The sequence below is a fragment of the Lepus europaeus genome, chromosome 8 (assembly GCF_033115175.1).
Source record: "Lepus europaeus isolate LE1 chromosome 8, mLepTim1.pri, whole genome shotgun sequence".
NCBI lineage: Eukaryota > Metazoa > Chordata > Mammalia > Lagomorpha > Leporidae > Lepus > Lepus europaeus.
This window is the reverse complement of record NC_084834.1, coordinates 64,938,544-64,964,282: the sequence shown is the minus strand read 5'-3', so window position 1 is coordinate 64,964,282 and position 25,739 is coordinate 64,938,544. Positions and strand designations below refer to the sequence as shown.

The following is a 25,739-nucleotide window of genomic DNA, read 5'->3' as shown; positions in this document are numbered from 1 at the left end:
GAGCTGGACTGGAAGAAGAGCAACCAGGACTAGAACCCGGCGCCCATATGGGATGCTGGCACCACAGGCAGAAGATTAACCAAGTGAACCATGGCACCGGCCCCTCTAGGTAGATTTGAGAGAGGGTGAGAATAAGGTATTGAGGTAGAGAAAAGGCTTACTACTAATTTTCCCATACTGATTCACCATTGGTAAAATTAAGGAAAGGCCAATGAAATGTTTACCATGAGACCTGCAACACATGCATTATGAAATTCTGTATCTTTCTTGTTACTCTCACCAATGCAGTGGATGCAAAAATATGGACACCATGCTTGGTCTTCTCTGAGATTGCGTACTCCAGTTTGTTTATAAGGGTCTGCTCTTACTTTGCTTTTATTGTTGATGAAGAACTGTGCAGGCATGGATCACTTTTCATGTGTTTATTCTGCTAATTCCTCACCTCGGGACATTTCCCTTCCATTCCATCTTTCCCTGCTTTCCCCCAATCTTCCAATTTGCTATGCAGCAATAATTTCCCTTCACACTGCTCCTGCCAGATGGCTTTGGTTCTCTGCCCCCTCACCAAGCCCCCCATGAGAACAGCTGCCATTGTCATTGCTGTGAACACAGCGCGGCTTTGAACCCATAGCTGCGACCCAAACTTGATGCTCAGCATCAGGAGGGGCTTGGCGCTCACGCAAGGAACCATGAAAATAGCACACACTTTGCCTTGCTGCTGTTTAGCGAAAGCCCTTAGAAAAGGCTCTTTAGCATTTTTCCAATCATCTGTTTATCCAAATCTCATTGTGGAGTTTAATTCCTTTACCACCTGAATCAGCCTCCTAACCATGAAGTTCCCTTTGAGGCTTGAACTCAATTAGAACCCCACATTTCCTACACTGAAAATCTATGTGATAAAACGACTCTGGGGTGTGTGTGTGTGTGTGTGTGTGTGCGTGCACACATTGGTGTGTCTCTTTAGAAACCCAGCATGTTCTCTTATACACATCCACATATTTTTTATGTAAAACATGAGCGCTCAATGAGAAACACGATTTGGTGGCTGCTGGCAATATCTTCCTGTAAGTCAGCCTCTGAGAGCAGAGGAGTGGCTTTGCTGTTCATCTTTGATGCTGAGACACACCGGGTTGGTCCTGGCACGAAAATTCTGTTATTGTGACACTGCCTAAGAGGATCATATTTTTGAGGCCTATATGATGACCGGTTAGCCTTCGGCCTAAAAACACAAATAAAAAGACCCCTGAATCCAGTTCCCTGTAGACCAATATGCATTTCAAAGGCACGGGCCCGTGTAGTCAGTGGGTTAGGGTTTTTGTGTTGTTTTCTTTTTCTTTCTGTTTGGGGGGGTGGGGCGGGGGCTCTCTTTCATGTTAATCGAATTGTGCACAACCCAGGCACTTTTCACCGCGCAGGGAAACGTTCTCTTCGGCGGCCCTTCTCTACCACACTCTCGGGCCTCCTGTCACTCCTCGCCTGCTGTGGTCATGATGAGCGCACATTTCAAGGAGATTCCCAGGAAGGGGCCGTATTCGGCTTTGCTGCCCAGGAATGCGCTAGCCCCTCACTTGGCAGCGAATGAAAGTGGGTATTAGTTTCTCAGAGGGCCAGGAGGGACACGCGAGAGGGGCCTCAAGCATGATACATCTCCCCCCCTCCCCGCCCGGCCCCCGCCCCGAAAGCCTCATGGAGCGCGCAGCACGCCTGCGAGAGGAGAAAATGAAAAGCAAGCAGAGCTTCTCCGGAGTTGACTTCTCTGCATTTTGCATCGTTCGGGTTTGGAGAGAGATGCGAGAGGTTTGCCCGCCCCCCGCCCCCCGCGAACGCACGGAGTTAAATTATGCAGCTGCGAAGACGCCAGGCCCTCTAGAATGGGATGCTCCGTTTAGATTTTCCACAATGCTATTCAAGTGCTTATTTTCCTCCTGAAGAGACACAAACAGATGCAAACTTCTGTAAACACTTTAGAAATGAATTCAGCGAGTTTGGCCTCTCAGCAGTGCTCAATAGCTGACAGAAAAATGTCTAATTAGTGCAAGTGGAAATAATAGGGCCACTTGGATTCCTTCCATACTCCTCCAAGTCTACTTTTCCAAGGCGCTCAAAGGCCCTTTTGTGTGGCAGGTCACCCTCTCTCAGGCTTTTGTGAGGCAATCTATTAAGAGGAGAAGGGGGAAAAATAGATTAGGCGACGTTCCGCGCTCAAATACAGGGGGTGTTGCGTGCGGGACGCAGAGCGGGGTGTTCGAGGCATCAGTGTACAGGTGCGTAGGGAGGAATTCCTCCGAGCGCCCCCGCGGAGAGCCGCGCGCCTGTGAGCTGAGAGCCCCTCGCTGTCACCAGCCAGCTTCCTTGGGCTACAGAGCCTGCCCCTGTTCCATTTTACGTCTCTGTTTATGCTAACATCAATCCTCAGAGTTAACGAAGCAAAGGGAGCGATTAAAAGAAAGGAGAGGGCTGAGATAAGCCTCACAGATGTTACATGTATGACCCATTATTTCTGTCTTCCTCTATTGAAAATGCCACTAAAAGTTACTTTGAGAGCCTGTCTGCCTGTTGCTGAACTTTTGTCACACACAAGAGTGGGATGAATGGCTGATTTCTTTTTCCTACTTATTTTCATAGTATTCTATGTCATCTATTAAACATTCACAACCTGCCAAGCTTTATGCTGAGCATTTAAACTCTTATTTTTTTATTTATTTATTTAAAAGGCAGAGAGAGAAAAGAAAAGAAAGAGGAAGGAAGGAAGGAAGGGAGAGAGAGAGAGAGAGAGAGAGAGAGAGAGAGAGAGAGAGAAAGAGATCTCCTATCCACTGGTTCACTCCCCAAATGCCGTCAATAGTCAGGACTGGAGCATGCCAAAGCAAGGAGCTAGGAACTCGGTCCAGGTCTCCAAATGGTGGCAGGTACACAACCGCTTGATCCATCACCTTTTGCCTCACAACATGCTCTTTAGCAGGAAATTGGAATTCAAAGTGGAGCTGGGATTGAAACCCAAGCACTCCATATGGGATTTGGGCATCCCACACAGCATTACTACTGCACCAAGTGCGCACCTCCGTGCTGGACATTCAACCTGAGTTTCCTCTAATCATGAGACAATGCTACAAATAGACATCATCCACACACCATGATGAGGTCGTTGAAAGCAGAGAGGTCAAGTAACTTGACATGGCCAATAAATGGTGGAACTAGGAAACATGCTCAGGAATTTGTTTTCATTTCAGACATTATTTTTTTCATCTCTGAAAGTTTCATTTGGGTAATTTTTTGCATCTCCAATGTCTCTACTTCATATCTCTAATTTTTACTCGACCTTCTTGAACATGTAAATTATAGCTCTAATACAGTCATTCTAGGATAAGTTTTAATAGATTTCCTTTTCTGTGCAATATGGGCTTCTTTCATGCCTGGTAACTTTGGATTTAGCGCCAGCCATTGTACATTTCACCTTACTGGATGCTGGATGTTTTGTGTCTTATAAATTCTTCAGCTTTGTTCTGCAACTCAATTGATTCAAGAAATAGTTTAGTTCTTTCAAGGCTTATTTCTAGGAGCACTATCAGTTAAGCTGCCACTTGGGACACCCACATGCCATGCCAAAGTGCCAGTTTCAGTCCCACCTTCTCTGCCTCCAATCCAGCTTCCTGTTAATGCACCTAAGAAGGCAGTGGGTGTTGCCCCAAATACACAGGTCCCAGACATGCATGTGGGAGACCCAGATAGAGTTTTGGGCACCTGGCTTCAGCCTGGTCAGGCCCCAACTATTGGGGGCATCTGGGAAGTAAACCAGCAAATGAAAAATCTCTCTCTCTCTCTCTCTGTCTCTCTGTCTCTCTCTCTCTCTCTCTGTCTCTTCCACTCTGTCACTCAGCCTTTCAAATACATACTTGCATCTTTTTTAAAAAGTGTACTTTTAAGCTTTCAGAGTTGGACAAGAGCAAACTTACTGTAAGGCTACTTTGTCTCACCAAAAGCAAGATCTTCCAGGTATTTTACCCCATGCCTTGTGGGTAACAAGAGTTCCCATTCCGGCTGCTGGAAACAAGCTGCTCCAGGCCTGAGGATGGGCTCCTCTGTTCGTTTCGGGGTGCGGGGGTCTCTGCCCAGCTTTGCTTGGCTTTCTTCCACGCGTGAGGTAATCAGTATTCTGCAGATGCTGAGTGGAACCTCTGCAGATCTCTGAACTTGCATTGCATGGCTCTTTCCATCTGGTACTCTGCCCTGTGAGCTCCACTATCATCACCTCCCCGCATGTCAAGAAGCTCCAACTCCTCCACTCAGGGAGGCCACAGCGTGTCCTGTGGGACTTACAAGGCTTGCAGCAGCTCAGTGAAAGGATAGGCTAACTGGAGTAATTCCTAACTCACCACCAAGTCATCACTTGCTCTCATAGCACTAAATTCCAAAACATTGAATTTGGAGGCCATATCCTGGAAAGTTTCCTTCCTTTCTCTTTTTTTTTTTTATTTTTTATTTTTTTACTTTTGACAGGTAGAGTGGACAGTGAGAGAGAGAGACAGAGAGAAAGGTCTTCCTTTGCCGTTGGTTCACCCTCCAATGGCCGCCGCGGTAGGCGTGCTGCAGCCAGTGCACCGCGCTGATCCAATGGCAGGAGCCAGGTGCTTCTCCTGTCTCCCATGCGGGTGCAGGGCCCAAGCACTTGGGCCATCCTCCACTGCACTCCCGGGCCATAGCAGAGAGCTGGCCTGGAAGAGGGGCAACCGGGACAGAATCCAGCACCCCGACCGGGGCTAGAACCCGGTGTGCCGGCGCCACAAGGCGGAGGATTAGCCTGTTGAGCCACGGTGCCGGCTCCTTTCTCTTATTTTTAAATACATAACAAGAACACTCTTTTCATTTGGAATTTGTTTTTATTTGTCTTTTTTCTTAGTGTTTCCATTATAATGAAGGATATTGTGTCCCTAGAGTGACTGTTGGGTTCAATAATGAGTTCAGTCCTAGCTCCAAAGACTGAGATTCCACTTCTCAGATTAGGCACTGCTCCAAATTGCCTTGATCCAATCATGGGGGAAAGCAGAAGACAAATTGACCCTCAAGAGACTTGTGTACCTTAAGGGTTGGCAAAGATGTGGAGAGAATAGAACCCTGTGCACTTTTAGTGGGAAACAGTATGGAGGTTCCTCAAAAAATTAAAAATTAAGTTTCATATATTCTGTCAATTCCACTTCTTTTTTTACTAATTTTTTAAAAGACTTATTTTATTTATTTGAAAGGCAGAGTTAAAGAGAGAGAGAGAGGAAGATACAGAAAGAGAGGTTTTCCATCCACTGGTTCACTACCCAAATGGCAGCAACAGCTGGAGCTGGACCAGGCCGAAGCCAGGAGCTTCATCTGGTCTCCCACATGGTTGCAGGGGCCCAAGGATTTGGCCATCTTCTGCTGCTTTCCCAGGTGCATTAGCAAGGAATTGGATTGGAAGTTGAGCAGCTAGGACTCAACTGGTGCCCATAAGGGGTGCTAACGTTGCAGGGAGCAACTTAACCCATAAGGCCACTATGCTAGCACTAGAAATTCCACTTCTGAGAATATACCTCAAATCAGGTATCAAAGAGATCTCTGCATTTGTATGTTCATAGTAGCATCATTCACAATAGCCTAAGCACAATCAAATGTCAAGCAAACCAACTATCAATCAACAGATGAGTAGATAAACAAAATGTGGTTTATACACACAATGGAATAGTATCCAACTTTAAAATGAAAGGAAATCCTGTAGCATGCTACAGTATGGGTAAACATTGAAAATAACATGCTAAATGAAGTAAACCAGTTACAAAAAGACCAGTGCTTTATGGTTCCACGTACATGAGGGATCTAAAGTAGTTAAATTCATAGAAATAAGAAGTAGAATGGTGGCTTCCTGGAGCTGGTAGGAGGGAAAAGAGCAGATTACTGTTTAATGGGTATATTGTTTCAAATTTTCAAAGTGCAAAGTTCTGAAGCTCTGTTTCTTAACAATGTAAATATACTTAACACTACTGAACTGTATATTTAAAAATGGTTAAAAGAAATAATCTCATGTTATGTACTACTTTGAAAAAAATTTTTTTACTTACTCTGACAGTGGCAGAGACTGCAAGTTCTAAAGATAGCAGCTGACGTTACAAGGCAACATATATCTAGGTGCCCCTAGCATTGAAAAGACACTTGCTCAGAGACTGGCCTTATTAGTCAGAGCAGACCACAAATAAAACCATAAACTTGCTTTTCCATTTTTGAGTTTACATTTAAGAAATGCCAGTTGATATGACTGAAACTTGTGTTTTTCAGATTGATAGTTTATTTAACAAAGCTCAAAAAGAGTTTTGAGTACTTCAACAGGCTTTTTTTTTTTTCTTTTCTTTTTTTTTTTTGGTTGAAAGGAACAGAAGCTAACTCAAGTCAACTAATAAAAGGGTTTTATGAAGATAGATCAAAAAAAGAGACATGTAACTCTAAGAACAGAATTGTGAAAAGCTGGATTTGGACCCTTCTTTCTGTTGTCCATAAATGTGGCTTAGCCACACTCCACTTTCTGGTTCTTTCCATTCTGAAACAACAGGATCAGCATGGGAGATCCAGGTCCAGACCCTCGCAAGCTCACACTCCTTGTTTTGCTCACTGTGAACGAGGAAAGCAAATTCTTTCTATATTTATTAGTTTGTATTGATGAATTAATTGTTATTAGATTATTTGCTTTTATTGATGCACAATAATTGTACATATTTATGGGGTATAATATAATATTTTAATACATGCATATATTTTAATGATCAAATTTAAAAAATTGGTATCCATCACTTCATTTGATAATAACTATAGACAGAATTAAAAAGGAGTGAATGCTGAATTCATTTTTTAAGCCAGACCACAGAGCCATGGGACCAGATATCAGTGACCTCTCTGCTCTCAGGATGGCCTTGATCTTGCAGGGGCAGTGGAGAAAGGTGTCAAGACAAATTAGCACAACACCTTATACTTCAAAGACAGGAGCTGGCAGTTTTGAATACCTCCAAAAAGCAATGGTTAATGTCAACATCTTTGGGAATACACAATAAATCATACCTCTCCCTCCTGGATTATGAGCAAACTGAGAAACAAAACAAAAGTTAGGCAAACAATAAAGCAAGGATTACCTTTCAATTCTGATAAAGGGTAAGTAGGAAGATAGCGTTTCCGATTAGAGCTCAGGGAATCTGCCAGTTAGGCAGACTTCTCCATCCAGTCACAAGAATTGTTTGGTCTAGCAGAACACCCCAGATAGGGTGACTTATTAGATTTATGGAACACATTGCTTCTTGGCCTTTTGGCTAAGATCAAGTGTAGATTTATGAAACAGAAGAACAGCAAAGAATCTGTATTTCCTTACAGAGGTAGGCAACTTTTTCTTCCAAGGGCCATTTGAATATTTATGACTCATTTTCAGGCCATATAAAATTATCAACTTAAAAATTAGCCTGTTGTAGATTTAGTTTTTTAAAATCTGTGGGGTTTCTTTAAGATTTATTTGTTTACTTGAGAGGCAGAGTTACACACACACACACAGAGAGAGAGAGAGAGAGAGAGAGAGAGGTCTTCCATCCATTGGTTCACTCCCCAAATGGCTGCAATGGCTGGAGGTGGGCCGATCCAAACCCAGGAGCCAGGAGTTTCTTCCAGGTCTCCTATGTGGATGCAGGGGCCTAAGCACTTGGGCCATCCTCCACTGCTTTCCCAAGCCATTAGCAGGGAGCTGGATTGGGAGTGGAGCAGCCAGGACTCAAACTAGTGCCCTTATGGGATGCCAGCACCACAGATGGAAGCTTAAGCTACTAGGCCACGGGGCTGTCTGAGTTTCGAACCCTACCTGTGGTTGCCTTGGGAGGCTCAGACCAAATGATTTTGCAGACCTTATACAGCATTTGGGATGGACGTTCCCAATCTCTGTGAGTTTAAACAGTTTGTTCCCAAGAAAAAAAACTGTTTAAAAAGGGGCAGGTGGGGGAATAGTAAAGCTATGCATGCCCAGTTGATTGTTCTTGAAATTACTCATTAGACGACTCATTCTGCCTCCCATGGAGCAGAATGAATGAGTCAGAGAGAGGCCAGCAGTGCTCCAGATATTGAGCTTCCTTCACAGCGTAGGAAATATCGAGAGGAGAGAAGCGATGTTTCCCTCTGTTGCACTAAGAACAAAGATTGACTTAGAACAAAAATATTAACCCAGGTGCAACTTTTCTTACTTAGTGAACATGTTGATAATGTAAATAGAAGCCTGAACGAGTTAAGAAAGAATCAGTTTGCAAAGAGAAGGGCCATTGGTAGGTGTTACCTCTTTCAAGAACACTGTAAATGTAAATCTTATGTTAAATATCCAACGCTGTAGATGATCAAATAACAAAAGAATTAAAAAATGTAAGCCAGAAATCAGATCATGTGAATGAATACCATAGGCAGAATCCTAGAATGGGTGACTGTAAAAGTTTAGGTCAAGCTCTCTTGGAGATATGTAAGTATCTCACTGAAACGCTGAAAGAACTCTTCCATGCAGATTTTGAAAAGCAGAAACTACTCGCTCTCACTGAGAACATAGGTCTCCTGTTTTGAGTTTGCTAAGTTAAACCACATTTAGATCAGTTAGTGCTGCAACACTGATAGCATGCATGGTGTTGGCTGTGTAGCTATGAGCATCAGGTCACTGATTTCCTGCTCCTGAAGCTCTCCTCATTCAGGATAGTAACAAGAGGTGTGAGCATGAAGCGTCTGGGCCTGGATCTCCTGCACTTAAACCCTTGCTATTAGTCCCAGGTCCTGTGACCTAGGGCCCTTTCCTTAACGCCTCTGAGTCTCAGGTTTCCCATCTGCAAAATGGGGATAGTGATAGAACCTGCCTCTCAGAATTGCTGGGAGGACTGAGAGAATTGATGCATATAAAGCACAGCACTGTGCCTGCACCATTTCGCCCAGTACTTATGCACTTAGGTACACAATGTTGTAGACCATGTGGTGAAGCAAGCAGTGCGTAGTGTGGTGATGTGGTGGTAGGAAAGGGGGCGATGCTTACAGCACTTTCTAGGCTCCACCTGTGCGTGAGCCTGCTTAATTCAGGTAAGCATGTGAAGAAAATGCTATTGGGTAATAAAGGCACTTAAACTGCTAGCTGTATGGTAGAACGAAGGTAACAGACAAAAGCTGATGATTTGTTGCATAAAAAGTTGTCTTGTTTTTATCTGTTTCTCACTCTTTGTGTTAAACTTCCATTTTGTGCCTGTTTTATTCTTTCTCTTCTTTTATTCATCAACTGAACATGATTAAGCTAATTTAGAATGTTATCTAAAATCCTGTATTTCTTAATTAAAACGTAGTTAACAAATGAAGCACATGTTATAGACTGGGGTGGAGAATTCTCCCAGATGTAATGAAGAGTGAAAAAGAAAGCATCAGAACAATACATCTAGTGTGATCTCAGTTATGAGAGAGGGAGAGGGAGGGAGAGAGAGGGAAAAGGAAAGGGGAAGAGAGAGAGGAGAGGGAGAGAGAAACGGAGAGGGGACTCAACGAAGGCTGGGAGAAGGCAAAGCAAGGCAAGAAGGAGTCAATTCCTGTCTAAGTCTAAGGGTACTTCAAAATTGAAGACAAATGGAAGTCAAAGATAGTGTTACTCTCATGTAAAAATTTTTGAAAGCCATGCATAAGTTTTCCAATATATGCTTTTTCCATTAAATATTGAAGACTCCCCATATAGATAAAAGGATAGAAGAGGTTGTGAAAGGACGGGTCCCAAACCATCATCTAGGTGAATGGGAATAAAATTGGGTGAAGAAAGGGAAGGAATAGATAAGGAACAGGGAAACTATGGGTGCTTTGAATTTCACCTTGTAAGCTTTCACGTTGGAACTTTTAACCACAAGAAATAGGCACTTAACCCTTGTATACTTTTAGAAATGGAATGGGGGCCGGCGCTGCGGCTCACTAGGTTAATTCTCAGCTTTGCAGCGCCGGCACACCGGGTTCTAGTCCCGGTTGGGGCGCCGGATTCTATCCCAGTTGCCCCTCTTCCAGGCCAGCTCTCTGCTGTGGCCAGGGAGTGCAGTGGAGGATGGCCCAAGTGCTTGGGCCCTGCACCCCATGGGAGACCAGGAGAAGCACCTGGCTCCTGGCTTTGGATCAGCACGGTGCACCAGCCGCAGTGGCCATTGGAAGGTGAACCAACGGCAAAGGAAGACCTTTCTCTCTCTCTCTCTCTCTCACTGTCCACTCTGCCTGTCAAAAAGAAAAAAATAATAAAAAAATTAAAAAAAAATAAATGGAATGGGGAAGACAGGAGGAAGGAAATAATATTTTATCTCACAACTAAGTTGGACTTTTCCTATTTATTTTTTTTTTCCTTTGACTTAGTCACCTAGTAAAGCACATTTCTCCTGCTAGCTGTAGGCTTGGTGGGACTCTTGGATTGCAAATACCTAAAAGCCAGAGGAGGGTGCTGGGCCTGCCCTGCTGCTCGGCTCACGGTGTTGTCTGCCTGTTGCTGCAGGCGGCCCTGCGCGCCTCCATCCTAGCCCGGGACTGTGCTACCGCCTCGGCCATCGTGTTCCTCACCGACCGCTTCCTGTACGGGCTGGACGTCTCAGGGAAGCTACTGCAGGTCGCCAAAGGCCTGCACAGGTTGCAGCCCACCACGCCCATCGCCCCGCAGGTGGTTATTCGCAGAGCCCGAATCTCCGTCAACTCAGGTAAGCTCCCTCCGCGTGGGGGCCTGCCCTGGGCGGGAAGGCCGCGGGCTCCTGGCCCCGCGTGCCAGCTCGCCGCGCCCGGGATCCCCGCCCCGGCGCCCTTGCACCCGCCTCTTCGCCCGCACAAAGGCCCTGGCATAAAGGGTTTCAGAGCCAAAGGCAGGAGAGAAAATTGTGAAAGGGTGTGGAAAATACTAATTGGAGCTTTTGTCTTCTCACAAATCTGTCCTGCTGCTTTCAAACAGGGGCATCTGAATTGCTATACTTCGGAGCAAGAGCCTTTAAAAAGCAGATTAGAATTCTACTATTTTCTCCTCGCTCTCCTGTCTCCTTTGCAAAGGCCACTTGACTAAGCGCACAATGGAGCTGACAAACCCACTGCAGTAATTTGAGGGGTTTTTTCATCACTCTGAACACCGGTACAGTACCTGATTAGGTCTTAAAGTATCTCCCCCCCCCCCCCCCTTTTCCTGTCACTTTGAGTGAAAGGAAAAATGAGGCTGACATTCGAGCTTAAGACGTGGTGTGGCAGGGGGCTGGAGGGGAGCGGGGTCCGTTCTGTAGTACAGCGAAGTCCGCTTCCCGGGAATTCGGGGACTCTTTAAAGGACGGATAACCGTTAGTTTTCGAGAAGTGTACCCTGCTATTCTCATTCCCAACAGTGGAAGACCCAAGAATGCAAAAGAAGGGCAAGCTCCCTCTTCCAGAAGCAGGCCTGGCTCGGCTCGCGTGTTGATTGGGTTTAGCTCTTGCTGTTATTTGAATAATTCTGGTCTTTAAGCGGGTGGGGATCTCTTTTCTTCATCTCCTTTGAAAAGGAGCTCTGCGGACTGCACTAACTAGGACAATCGCTGAATGCAGAGAGGCGCAGAGATGAAAGGGCCTGGAGAACCGGGCTTTGGGAGGCTCACGTTTCAAAAGCCCATGCTCATTCGCTTGTGTCAATTGTGCCTGCGCCTCCTTGTTTGCTTTTCTAGAGTAGCTGTAGGGAGACAGACTTGAACCTGGGAAAAGCCTGCTTCTTTTAGATGACTCTGGTAGCGTTTATAATGCTTGGAACCGGAGTGGAAACTGACAACTGAGATTCCTTCTGATTGTATTGGATGGAATGACACGTGAGCAGAGCGTAGGAGGCAAGGGGCGGGGAGACAGAATGGTGAGAGCTGGCATGGCCAGGCGAGATTCTAATATCAGCTCTCAACAATAGAATTTGGAGTAGAGTCAGTGTGGCATGGTTTGTGATATACACAATCGCTGTGGTGAGGCATGGAGCTGAGCTCACATGATAAGCAGGCGTAGTCACAGCTTAGCTCTTTCTTAACACAGCCCAACTCATCTTTTAGGTTTCCTTTGGCTGGTTGCTTGGTTTTGTTTTGTGTCTCTCACCAAGGTGGCACGCGTTTTCCTCCGGGTAAGGAGTAGGCCCTCCTGCCATCAAGGACAGTAGGCTACTCAGCTGTTGTCATATGTCTAAGATAAAGGCCCTGTATCTACTCAGCTGTTGTCATATGTCTAAGATAAAGGCCCTGGATCTCATTACCGAAGAGTTAAAATTGACTGTTCCACATGATGAGGAGCACAGTCGCAGAGAGAAATCTTTTCTATGTAAAATCTCTGCTCTCAAACATCTCTCAGCCCTCACCTACACTGAGTATCTCAGAGAGAATTGGGGCAGGGGTCATATATGGGGTAAGGCAGGAGTGTAAGTAGGAGATAAGAGTAGGGGTAAGGAAAGAAGTACAGGAGAGGTGGCTCTCTTGGAGTGGAGAAATAAGGGGATGTATTCTCTTTTTCTTTTTTCTTTTTTTTTCTTTTTTGACAGGCAGAGTGGACAGTGAGAGAGAGACAGAGAGAAAGGTCTTCCTTTTTGCTGTTGGTTCACCCTCCAATGGCTGCTGCGGCCAGCACATCTCGCTGATCCAAAGCCAGGAGCCAGGTGCTTCTCCTGGTCTCCCATGTGGGTGCAGGGCCCAAGGACTTAGGCCATCCTCCACTGCCTTCCCGGGCCATAGCAGAGAGCTGGCCTGGAAGAGGGGCAACTGGAATAGAATCCGGCGCCCCGACCGGGACTAGAACCCGGTGTGCCGGTGCCGCAAGGCGGAGGATTAGCCTGTTAAGCCACGGCACTGGCCGGGGATGTATTCTCAGGTTAAGGAAAAAGCATACAGATAACAAGAGAGGCCAGCATAGTCTCACCATCACCCCCTTTGATCCAGCACTTTCTAGTCTTCAACTAAAACACATTCCAAAGGACCAAGCATTCAACACGGTGAGATGTCAGAGGCAATTGATTATTTAAATAAAAAAAGACCTGCTTGGGGCTGGCACTGTGGCATAGTGGATTAAGCCGCTGCCTGCAGTGCCTGCATTCCATATGGGCACCGGTTTGAGACCTGGCTGCTCCACCTCCAATCCAGCTCTCTGCTAGGGCCTGGGAAAGCAGTGGAAGATGGCCCAAGTCCTTGGGCCCCTGTGGGAGACCCAGAAGAAGCTCCAGGCTCCTGGCTTTGGATCGGCCCACCATCCTCTTCACTCATGCCAAATTGTCCTCCTGTGCATTGCCTTTTATGGGAACCATTGCATGTTTGAATTTTGATGAAGTTTTGGAGTAGCTAAGGCTATTCCCAAAACTTGTTCCAAAACCTGGGGTGATGTGTGGGAGACCTGGAAGGAGCTCCTGGCTTCAGATCAGCACAGCTTCGGCCGTTGCTGCCATCTGGGCAGTGAACCAGCAGATGAAAGCTTTCTCTCTCTCTCTCTCTCTCTCTCTCTCTCTCTCTCTCTTTCTCTCTCTCTCTCTCCCTCTGTCTCTCTGTAACTCTGCCTGTAACACTCCACAGATGCAGCTCTTCAGAGGTTGCCAGGTCCAAGATTCACTTCATATGATTTGGAGCAATAATAATGTTAGCTCTTATTATCATTATCTTGAAGACAGGGCTGTGTTTGATTCACCACTGCATCTCCAAGTCTTAGCACAGCCCTTGGCACAACTCACTTGTTTATTTGGATGAATGACAACTCTTTGTTGAGTATCTTCTGTGTGCCAATTAGTGTCAGAGGTTCGTGGGACAGAGTAGTGGACAAAATGGAAAAAGAAACCTGCTGTCTTATGTTTTACATTCTAGTGGAGAAGACAAGCAATAAGTAAATGAGTCATATGCACAGAAGTCAAATATCCTATACTCAAAATGCTTGGGACTAGAAGTATTTCAGATTTCAAATTTTTTGAGCTTTGGAAAAATTTGCATTTACATAATGAGATTGCTTGGGTATGGAACAAACTGTAAACCCAAATCCATTTCTGTGTCATATCTTATCCACATGGGCTGCAGGTAAGCTCATGCAATATATTTCATGCACCTGCATTTTGACTGCCACTCATCACATAAGGTCAAGTGTGGACTTTTCCACTTGTGACATTATGCTGGCATTTACAAAGCTTCAGATTTTGGAACATTTTGGATTTTTGTATTAGAGATGCTCATCTCATAGTTAGTTCTTATGGCAGTAAATGCCAAGGATCTCTGCCAAAAATAGGGCAGAGAAAGTTAAGGGTGTGGGGTGGAGGTGCCCCTGTTTTAGCTACCATTTGATTCAAACACAAACCACCCCAAAACTTAATAGCCTAAGTAAACAATTTATTTTTTAAAAGATTTATTTTTATTTATTTGGAAGACAGAGTTACAGAGAGAGGTATAGACAGAGAGAGAGGTCTTCCATCCACTGATTCACTCCCCCAGATGGCCGCAACAACCAGAGCTGTGCCGATCTGAAGCCAGGAGCCAGGAGCTAGGAGCTTCTTCCAGGTCTCCCATGTGGGTGCAGGGGCCCAAGGACTTCGGCCATCTTCTACGGCTTTCCCAGGCCATAGCAGAGAGCTGGACTGAAAGAGGAACATCCAGGACTAGAACTGGCGCCCATATGGGATGCCAGCGCTTCAGGCCAGGGCTTTAACCCGCTATGCCACAGCACCGGCCCCTAAGAAAACAAGTTAATCATTGTTCAAGTTCTGGTCACAAGTGCAGCCAGCCATATATCCCAAGTCTTCTTCCTCCATGGACAGAGAATGTTCCTTGTTTAGGGCTCATCTCTTCTCTTTGAGAGTGATTCTCTTAACCTATTGGACTTGTTCTCTGAGTCATTATGTTTTTTTTATTAGACATTTTTTAGCAAAATATCTCAGCCTACTTCATGCCCACAGAAAGTTGGATTTTCACAAGTCTCTTCATTTTGGATGATCTTTGATCTTCTGAGAACAAGATGATATAATCCCATCAGAACACTTGATAGCTCTTTGACATAATTAAATTAGACAATGCCTATAATTATCTCTGAGTTCCACTTTGAGCTCTGCTAATCATGGGGCAATTGGGGGGGGGGGGGCAGTGCTGTGACGTATCAGATTAAGCCATGGCCCGCAATGCTGGCATCCCATATGAGCACTGGTTCAAGTTCTGGTTGCTCCACTTCTGATCCAGCTTCCTACTAATGTGCTTAAAAAAAGCAGCAGAACATGGCCCAAGTCCTTGGGTTTCTGCACTCATGTGGGAGACCTGGAAGAAGCTCCAGGCTCCTGGCTTCAGATCGGCCCAGCTTTGGCCATTGAGGCCATTTGGAGAACGAACCAGTGAATGGAAAAGCTCTCTTGTTTCTCTCTCTCTCTCTCTCTCTCTCTCTGACTTTCAAATAAATAAATCTTTTTTAAAAAGGGTAAAATTGAATAGCACCCTTAGGAGCTCATTTGCCTGGTCAGGCAGGAAGGTGTGAGGTCTTAACAAAGAGTCTTTGAATTAATCTTGAACCTGAGGCCACATTTTCCTAACAGTGCCCTGAATTTAACTTTTGCTTCCAGGTTTTGGTTGATTTTGAGATTGTCTTAGTGCCTCATGAGACTATTCTGGGCCTTCCATGCAATGCTTTCCTCTAAATCCTGCTTTAAAAGATAAAGTAATTCACTCCTTTTATCTCTGTTTCTCTACTTTACTCTGTGTAACTAAAAGGTCCTGTTGGTACTTCCAGCAATTTCCTGGGCATCCCTTAGCTACATAGGCAAGTTCATTGGTTATTTTTCCTATAATTCCACATGATTTCTGGAGACCATGTTGTCCAACTTTCAACCACAATATCAAGGTGCTTTGAAAAATTTGTGAAAACTAAATTTAAATGTACATTTATTTTTGGCACAAAAAATTTTGAAATCTATGCATACAAGGAATATTCAACAAGTTCATAAAATGCATATTATGAGAAAACTATGCATAGATTTCAAAAAGGTGAGGGAGAGGAAAAAATAGTTGGAAATGTTGTCAAAGAAGTCCTAGGAGCCAGATCCTGTGGGGCTGAGGTTTAGAGAGATGATTAAAATGATGAATTACTGAGTTTGCCACATAGGGAAAACAGCTGACCATAGATTAGGCCCCATCCTATGCGGTAGTAACCAAGTATGTGAAAAATGTTAGAAAGAACCCTCCTCCAACCCCTATCCCCAAATCCCTTTGGGACAATGCTGCAGATAGTCCTGTTCATAGGCAACTCTGTTTTACCTCTGGAGATGGAGCTTTTACAGAGAGGAGACACTGCTGTATAGTATGCATTAGAAAACTATACAACTTCCACCTTGCCTTACTAACTCCTAAAAACTGCATCTTTCCTCTTCAGTTTTATCTGTGATAGATGGTTGATTTTTTTAAAGATTTATTTACTTGTTTGAAAGGCAGAAAGAGAGAGAGAGAGGTCTTCCACCCTCTGTTTCACTCCCCAAATGGTTGCAACAGCCAGGGCTGGGCCAGCCCAAAGCCAGGATCCAGGAGCTTCTTCCAGGTCTCCCATGTGGATGCAGGGGCCCAAGCACTTGGGCCATCTTCTGCTGCTTTCCCAGGTACATTATCAGGGAGCTGGATTCAAAGTGGAGCAGCTGGGACTTGAACCATTGCCATATGGGATGCTGGTGTCACGGGGGAGGCTTAACCTGCTACAGCACAGCACCCTCCCTGATGATTGATTTTTTAAGTTTCAACTAAAATGCTTCCTAGAGAAGCTATGTTGCCTGCTACAAAGCATTGATCTTAGAGCATGAACTACTTGCAGTACTCATACAGTTCACAACTAATCATGTGACACTTGGTTGTTTCTTTCCAGGGAAGCTCTTAAAAGCGGAGTATATCCTGAGCAGTCTAATAAGCAATAATGGAGCAACAGGTAAGTCCTTCCATACTGCACAGTGGCCTTTACCCTCATCCGTCCCCAAGTGCTCATTCAAGACCTGATGGTTACACTACATCCGCTGTTCCCAAAACTAGCTGGAGCTAGCTCTAATGAATGAAGTGGCTCTGGCCCAATGGTTCACGTCTCTGTCTGTTTTCTCTAACTTAGAACAAAAATACAAGGTCTAATAGTTCCCTGTTTCATTGGAGAGAATGGTAAGTGTTAAGGAATGCACAGTAGCAGCATTGTTAAAAAATGGGAATGAAAGCCTCTGAGTGAGGGCTGACACTGTGGCACAGGGGGTTAAAGCCACAGCCTGCAGCATCAGCATCCTATTTGGGCACTGGTTCAAGTCCCAGCTGTTCTACTTTCTCTCCAGCTTCCTGCTAATGCACCTGGTAAAATAGCAGAAGATGGCCCAAGTCCTAGGGGCCCCATACCCACATAAGAGACCTGGAAGAAGCTTCTGGCTCTAGGCCTCAGCCTGACCCAACCCAGGTCACTGTAGCCATTTGAAGTGAACCAACAGATGGAAGATCTCTCTCTGTCTCTTTCTCTCCCTCTCTCTCTCCCCCTCTCTCCCTCTCTCCCTCTCTCTCTCACTCTGCCTTTCAAATAAATAAATAAACCTTTAAAACAAAAAGCCTCTGAGTGTAGGAGAGTGTGCTATGGCTCTATATATTGATATGGTGTAGAATATTAATTCTATCATGCCAAGAATGTTAAGAAAAAGTCATTTTGATAAGGGTTGCCTTTCTAAATCTAATCATGCCTGAATGAAAGCATATCCCAGTAATTGGGTAGCACATCATTGAGGTCTTCAGATACATTGTCAGAGTTTCTGGGCATTGAAGTCCAATTTTCCAAAATGTTGAGCACAATTTCCCACAAGATAATGTTCACTACTTTTAAGCTTCATGTGCTTGGACTTCAGGTTGCAAACTCCCTGAAACTTATAGACATTTTCAGTGAGGAGCCACTTGGGAAAATGTAACCACACACCCCCATTTGTGGCTACACTTGCTGCCTTCTACATGCTGTGCACACATACTCTGATGAAAAGCCAGGACAAAAGCAGAGAAGGTGATGAGACAGAGAGTGAGCAAGGAAGGGCAATGTAGCATGTGACTCTATTTTTGATGTTTGCTCCCTGGCAGCTTTCAGGTCCCAGCCTTCCTCCACCCTTTATGCTACACACCTGACAAAGTGATTTAAAAGAAAAAAAAAATCCACCCCAGCCCAACACTTGGAAAGCTTTATCTTGTTCCCATTGCCTAATCGCAATAAAAGCCAAACTGTCCACCACACCCTCCACTCAAGTCAAATGGACCAGCTTGTCTTTCCTGCTCACCCTCGAAAGTCTCATTATGGGAGTATGAATCCATTCATAATCTATTGCTTCAAGTGTGGAGTCACCAACTCCAACATGCAAAGGTGGGTGGGATTGAGCCCGTCCTTGAGGCAACCACCAGACAAGGGGTAATACTGTGGGCAAATGAATCGGGGAAGGCCTTTGAGGCAATAGCATTGAAGCTGGGACTGGGAGGAGCTGGCCCTTTCGGGAGCCAGAGGAAAGGACTGTGCCAGGCAGGGGTAGGAGTAAGTGCAGATGTGGTGGTTTAGAGAACACACAGGAAGCCAGCATGGACAGTGCACGGTATGAAGGAGAGCTGGAGGCCAGACAGGACTCTGTTTCTTCAGTGCCTTGGAGGCCACAGGTTGGGTCCTTTCCCAGATAGGGAGTTGAGACAATCTCTCAGAATGGTACTGTGTGTGCTCATGAAAACAGCTCTCTATTAGTAGGCTGTCTCTTTGCTAATTCCACACAATTCTATTGTTCTTGTTTGTTTCCAGGTACCTGGCAGTACAGCAGTGAAAGTGACAAGATCCTGGTGCAGTCAGTCTGTATACAGATCAGAGGGCAAATTCTGCAAAAGCTAGGTACCAGAATTGGACATCCCTTCCCCCAAGGCCCATTTCCAAAGTCTGGCTGTGAGATTTTACTGTAAAGGTGTCTTACTTACCATGGCTGGCTCAACGTTGCAGATTCCCACTCTCCCTAATTTCCTCATCAAAAAGAGAATGACACCTAATAGCCTAGGAGTGCCATAAATATTAATAAAACAAAATGCTTTTCTACTGAGTATTGTTAGAGAAATCTATCATTTCACGCAGTGGCTGTTAACCTTAGGGTTGTCAGTATTATGTCTAGCTTCTGACTGTTCAGCAGGACCCCATGTGGTACGGTGACATCTTGCTGTAAACCCACCATAACACCAAATTTGTGCATTCCTTGGAGTATCCATGAGCTTTCCAAACAAACTTTCAAAGCTAAATTATTCCTTAATGAAGAGCAGACTAAAGGGTTTGAAAAAGTTTCATAGAAGATGTTAACTATTAATCTTATAAATGGTAGAGATAACTATTTCTATATAATACATACTATATAGAAAATACATAATGATCCTCTTTCCCAGTGAAATAGAAAAACTATTAAACAAGTTGGAAAAAGATGGCTGCATCAACCTTGTCAAGCCTCAAGTTTTCCCAACGGGAGACAGTGAATTTTCTTTCTGAATTAGTTTTCAAAGGTATTTTTTAACACAAGAACAGAGACTAGCAGTTTCTCTCCCAACTTCTTTCCTACCCTTTTGTTTGTTTGTTTGTTTTTTCAGGGATGTGGTATGAAGCAGCAGAATTGATATGGGCCTCAATCGTAGGCTATATGACGCTTCCCCAGCCAGATAAAAAGGTGGTCTAGTATTTCTTTCTCTCCTTCCCTATATCTGTCCTTGGGTGATTATTAGCGCCCTACAGCACCACTTTATCATGTATCAAGTTCATCTGTGCTATTTTCATTTATTCTCCCAGGTCCTAGGAACAGAAGCAAATAATAGTTTCTCTCTGTGTCTTCCTGTATCTTTGTGTCAGGTGGACTCCTGGCATATATTTAGAGCTTCTGTATTCATTCGTAACTGTCTATTTATATATTTGTTTCTACTGGTCCATTCATGTATTTTATTATAATGTTAACCTCTATCTGACCCCAAAACAAAATCTAGATGACCAAGTTGATTATATGTAAAATAACTTTTCCTTAAGTCGAATGAGCCAAGACTTCAATTAATTGTTTCTGTGGCATCTTGATTGAAGAAATCAAGAAGCATCATTTACTTCCCTCTTTGAAATTTCCATTCTCTGTGATTCTGTGGGTATGTTTTCATCCTTCTCTGAAGCATGAGGTTATTACATTTGCCTGAGCTGCGTTAGTAGAGTTGCTGTCTATGATCCTTTCTAACACAGGTAGAATGTGATGTGAGAACTCTTCCTCTGGCCAATGATTCAGGCCTGCAGTATGGGCAAGTTAGTGTGGATTTCCCAGTGAAACTCAAGCAGGAAATAGCTGTCTTTACATTAGATCCATGTGACTCAAGAAGTAATGATCTAACCAATCCTTGTGGAATCCAGTTTAAAAGTATTTCTCGGTGGGGAGGGTCTTATGGAGCAACAATTACGATGCCTCTTGGGAGATCCACATCACACGTGGGAATACCTGGGTTCAAGACCCCACTCTGCTTCTGATTCAACTTCCCACTAAAATGCACCCTGGGAGGCATCAGGTGATGATTCAAGTAGTTGGGTCTTTGACAATCATGTTGGGGACCTAGTTCTAAGCCCTTGGCTTCAGCCTGGCCCAGCCCCAGCCATTGCTGGCATTTGGGAAGGGAACCAGTGGCTGGAAGCTCATTCAATAACTTGCTCTCTCTGTCTCTTTCTCTGCTTTTCAAATAAATAAAAGTAAATAAAACTTTTTTCAAAAAAAGAAGCATTTCTAGTATCATAGTAATAATTATAGGCAAATGGTTCATATGTAGAGTTAAGCATTGCCTCTGGGCCATGAGAGGAGTAACGTGATTAACCTAAACTCTCCCTCGGTGGCTTGTTTGTGTTTTCCTTACAGGGCATTTCCACATCACTAGGCATACTGGCAGATATCTTTGTTTCCATGAGCAAGAAAGAGTATGAACAGTTTAAAAACAACCCACAAATTAACTTGGTAATTATCATTTCTCAAAAACATGATGCAAAGGGGCATCACCTGGAAAACTGTTGGCATCATTTCTGGTGGGGGGTAGTGAGGGAGCAGTGTCTCACTTACACATGAGTGTGAGTGATCCTGGGGCTGGTACCTGTGTGGTCCTCTTTGGCTTCAGTATCCCAGCACCTAGCACAGTGTCGAACACACAGCGGGTGCTCAGGTGTTTCCTGTGAATGAATGAATGGAGAGCATCAAAGTCATTCTGAGACCCATATACTTCCTTTGAAACTTTCACAAAATTCAGCTTCCAAACTTGGGCCATCTCAATGATTATTTTAAAGCTTCAGTCACCATCTGTCCAGACCAGAGCATCAGGCACTTGTTCCAGGCTCTTCAACAGTGATGATAACTAATATGTATATATCACTTTTCAACTCAAAAAATATGTGTCCAGCCACCCAAAACTCCATGAGGTAGGTATAGCAGAACATACTCTTCCCATTTTAGAGAAAAATAAACTGAGGTCCAGAGAAATGAAGTAATCTCTGCAGTTGACCAACCAGTAAGAAAGAATTGGGAGCAGAATCAAGTCTCTGACGGGTCTAGTTCATTGCAGACATTAAACTATTCCCCACTTGGAACTGAAATAGTGATTTTTGCTGTTATCATCTATAGAATCATTTTTATTCAACATCCGGCCTGACAATAGCAACCACACTCAATACTTGCTACTAGTAAGATGACTCTTAGTAAGGTGTTGCTGTTCTGTCAGACCCAAAGCAGAAAAAGGGCAGTAACCTTGTTTGTTGATGTTGACGTGATGGATAAAATTTCTCTGGTCCTGGCCGACTCCTTCTCATATCATTTTTCCATGGAAGATTTATCATGATCTCAAATAATATGCATTTTACTGATTTTATGTGTTAACTGATCCCTGCCCCCTAGTAAAACAGTGAAATCATAGCTGGGTTACTTTCTGCTATCTCCCCAAATCTAGAACAGTGCCTTGAACATGGAAATATTCACTATATATATTTCTAGAATGAATAAATGAATCCTGAATACTGTGAAACGATCAATTAGAAGTCACTTGGCCAAGAATAATGTAGAAATAATCAGTTTAATCTGGCTACAAAGTGTGTAGAGTTCCTCTACACAAAGAATTGCTACCATCCTCCAAAGAAGCAGATCTGGGGCAGGCATTACATATTTTGCACCTCATAGGCCTCCTCTGGGATATGGTTGGGGAATGGAGGGTGTGTAGGTGGCTGGGGGAAGGATATTTGATGCCCTGGGGTCCTTAGATGCACTCCTTCTTTTTTGGCACTGGTTTTAATGGTTTGTAAGAAGGAGCACGTTGTCCCTCAAAACCTTGAAATAAAAGCAAAGGAACTTCAAAGCCCAGTTTAGCTAATGGATAAATAATTATCATCTCTCCACTTTGCTTCTTATTTTCCCACAGGGCCTGCTCAAGGAGTTTGACCACCATTTGCTGTCGGCTGCAGAAGCCTGCAAGCTGGCAGCTGCCTTCAGTGCCTACACACCTCTCTTCGTGCTCACAGCGGTGGTAAGGAGAATGCAACCCTTGCAGAATCTTACCCCAGGAAGCACTCAATACCAGCAAGGGGAGGGACAGCCTAACCTTAGAGTTTCCTTTGTGTCCCACAGTTGGCAACTGTGGTAAGACTCCTAGACATCCTGCTAGGAGCCAAGCTCATTTATCTCAAGGACATCTTGCTGTCCATCTAGAACAATAACTGCCCAGCCTGACTGCACATCAGAATCCTCCAAGGAACCTTTGCAGAATACATATTCCTAGACTCCACCTAGACCCACTAAATGCAACCCTGTGGGTTGGTACCTGGAAATCTTTAATCTTGAAATGCAGTTGACCCCCCATATCCTTAGGTTCTGCATCCATGGAGTTAACCAACTATAAATTAAAAATATTTGAGAAAATTGCAACCACACTAAACATGTACAGAGTTTTGTCATTATTCCTTCAGCAATACAGTGTTACAATTGTGTATATAGTACATACATTGTATTGGGTACTATAAGTGATCTCAAAAGGATTTAAACTATACATGAGAGTGTGCATGGGTTACATGCAAATACTGTGCCATTTTATAGAAGAGACTTGAGCCTCTGTGAATTTTGTTATGTAAGGAGTATTCCAGAAACAAATCCCCACAAACACGAAGGACTACTATTTTCCATTTAATTCAAATACACAGATGGATTTGGAGACCCCTAATCTATTTTGGCTATTACTAAATACATGCTGTGCTTGTATATAGCAATCTCATTTGCAAAGAGATATATCTGTATCTCATGTAAAGACTGCTAAAAATAAACAGCAGCAACAACCACAAATCTATTATGTTCAATCCAAAAGCCTCAGGGCTACAGGAGGATGATTTTCCAACCTAATTTCTCACCGCTTCATGCCAGTTAGTCACCGGTTTCCCAGGCCCTTGTTCTGACTCACCAAGACCTCAGGTCCTCAACTCTGTTTGATGGTATGTTTTCCTCAGAACTTTCACAACTGGCATTCATTTTTCAGTAATATTTCCAGTGATTTCCCTCCTTCAAAAAGCTGGACCTGAGTCCAGTTTCCAATTCAAGAACTGATTCTGTATTTGGTATTTTCCTCAGAATATCCGCGGCACCTGCTTGCTGTCATACAGTAGTTCTAACGACTGTCCTCCTGACAAGAAAAATGTGTATCTGTGTGAAGCCAAGGAAGCCTTTGAAATTGGCCTCCTCACTAAGAAAGGTGATGAGCCAGTTGCTGGAAAACAGGAACTTCATAGTTTCATCAAAGCTGCTTTTGGTCTCACCACAGTGCACCGAAGACTCCATGGAGAGACAGAGGTGGTGCATATGGCAAGTAAGCTCTGTGGTGAAGCTATGGCAAAGCTGTACTCTTTCAGTGCTTCCTCCAGAAGTCAGGACAGAGAAGCTCTGTCTCAGGAAATCATGTCTATCATCATCCAGGTCAAGGATCACTTACAAGTTCAAAGCTTCTCAAATCTAGATGACAAATCGTATGTTCCAGAGAGTTTCAAGAGCAGGCTTGATAAACCCATCATGCATGGGCAAATGGACTTCAAAAAAATCCTTGAAAGCTATTCACAGCACCACTCTTCAGTGTGTGAGGTCTTTCAAAGCGCTTGCGGAAACAAACGGAATGATCCCAAAACAGGAGTCTGTATCACTGCTCTGAAAACAGAAACAAAAAACATAGATACTGTGAGTGCCACTCAAGATAAGCCATGCTCTCAAAAAGGCCTGGGAAGAGCTTCCTCCCAAGTGGCCAAGAGTGATCAGGAGAAGCTCAGAAAGGTAGCAAGGAGAAACTGGACCCGTTCTGGTGCATTTCAAGGCTCTGTGGATCAAGACATGGAGACTGAGACTGAGCCACCAGGTCACAGTGGTGGTGGGGGAGCTGTTCAGAGCACATCTCTCAGTGACAACCAGAGCTCTAGTTCTTTGTGCGAGTTATCAGGGTCTGCTTCTTCTACAAGCTGGGAGGAAGTGAACTATGAAGTTGATGATTGGTCAGCTAGGAAAGAGACTAGCAAAGAAGAGCATCTTGTGGACACTCAGTGTTCCACAGCCTTGTCTGAGGAGCTGGGGGATAGGGAAGCCAGGGCTGTGCACCCATTGTCTTCAGGTCTCCTTGCTCTCTCTTTCCAGCCATCTAAGGATGCCAATTTAGGGTCTTCTCAAAGCCAACTACACCAACAGATGCCCTTGGCCACTTTCCCTTCTCATAACACAGCAGGCTGTTTGCTGGCCTCTGGTGCAGGGCAGACAGAGCAAGTTCCAGAAGGTAGTCAGGAAACCAGGAAGCCCAGAAATACTTGCGCTCACTCCACGCCTTCACATAGTTCTGCTTTTTGGTCGACTTCTGATTCTGATGGGCTCAAGAGCATGGCCACATATCCTTCAGTCCAAGAAGAAATCTTTGAAATAATAGATGAGTTTCCAGAAGCCAACTGTGATGTTAAACAGGTGCATGGAAGAGAGAAGGAAAAGGAAGTCAATAAAAGAGGCACAGGCCCTACATTTAGAGATAGCCCCTCCTGGGCTGACCCAGAAAGGGAAACAGCAGAAAGCACAGAGAATGAACCTTTAGATAGTCGTAGAGTCACTGGCAGTTCTCTGGGCAACAGTTCCATGTTAACCTGTTGCTCTTTTGCTCCTCGTTGGCCTGTGCAAAATTCTGACTCAGGAAGGCCTGATGACTCCACTGGGGAACAACGAATTGATCCTGATGCCTCCACGGTGGATGAGGAGGACCAGCCACTCAACAGCATCGGTGTTCACTCCACAATTGGACACGGCTCTTACAGCTCCTGGGTTCCGATGCAGCCACCTGGCCGGAGGGCTGAGAGCCCCAATTCCTCTCTCAGCAGCAGTCCCTTCCCAGTGCTCTGTGAGGACTGCACTACGACGGATGAAGGAAAGGGACCTGCACACGCGCTCCGCTCTAGCCTGAGCTCCAGCTCTCCCTCGGCGCGGCGGCTGAAATCACCTGCGTTCTTCTGCGGTTCCTCTGAGGGCGAAACCTCGTGGTCCTTTCTGAATTCCAGCGGCAGTTCTTTTGTTTCACTGCCAGGAAGGACAAGGCAAGAGACCCTTGAGGCTCGCACCCTGCAGCCTGAGGACTTTGAAAAACTCTTGGCGGGAGTGAGGCATGACTGGCTGTTCCAAAGGCTGGAGAATACAGGAATGTTCAAGCCCAATCAACTCCAACGAGCACACAGTAA

General features: G+C 44.6%; 1 protein-coding gene across 10 annotated transcripts in view; it reads left to right on the top strand.

Moving 5' to 3' along the window:
* Positions 1–25,739, top strand: part of ALPK1 (alpha kinase 1) — a 158,606-nt gene that overhangs the window by 117,122 nt on the left and 15,745 nt on the right. For all 10 annotated transcript variants that reach the window (XM_062199726.1, XM_062199729.1, XM_062199728.1 and 7 more), the window contains 7 exons: positions 10,520–10,718; positions 16,857–16,916; positions 18,777–18,863; positions 19,598–19,674; positions 20,884–20,979; positions 22,424–22,528; positions 23,620–25,735. In XM_062199726.1, coding sequence (XP_062055710.1) covers positions 10,520–10,718; positions 16,857–16,916; positions 18,777–18,863; positions 19,598–19,674; positions 20,884–20,979; positions 22,424–22,528; positions 23,620–25,735 — 2,740 coding nt within the window. The remainder of the gene's footprint in view (positions 1–10,519; positions 10,719–16,856; positions 16,917–18,776; positions 18,864–19,597; positions 19,675–20,883; positions 20,980–22,423; positions 22,529–23,619; positions 25,736–25,739) is intronic.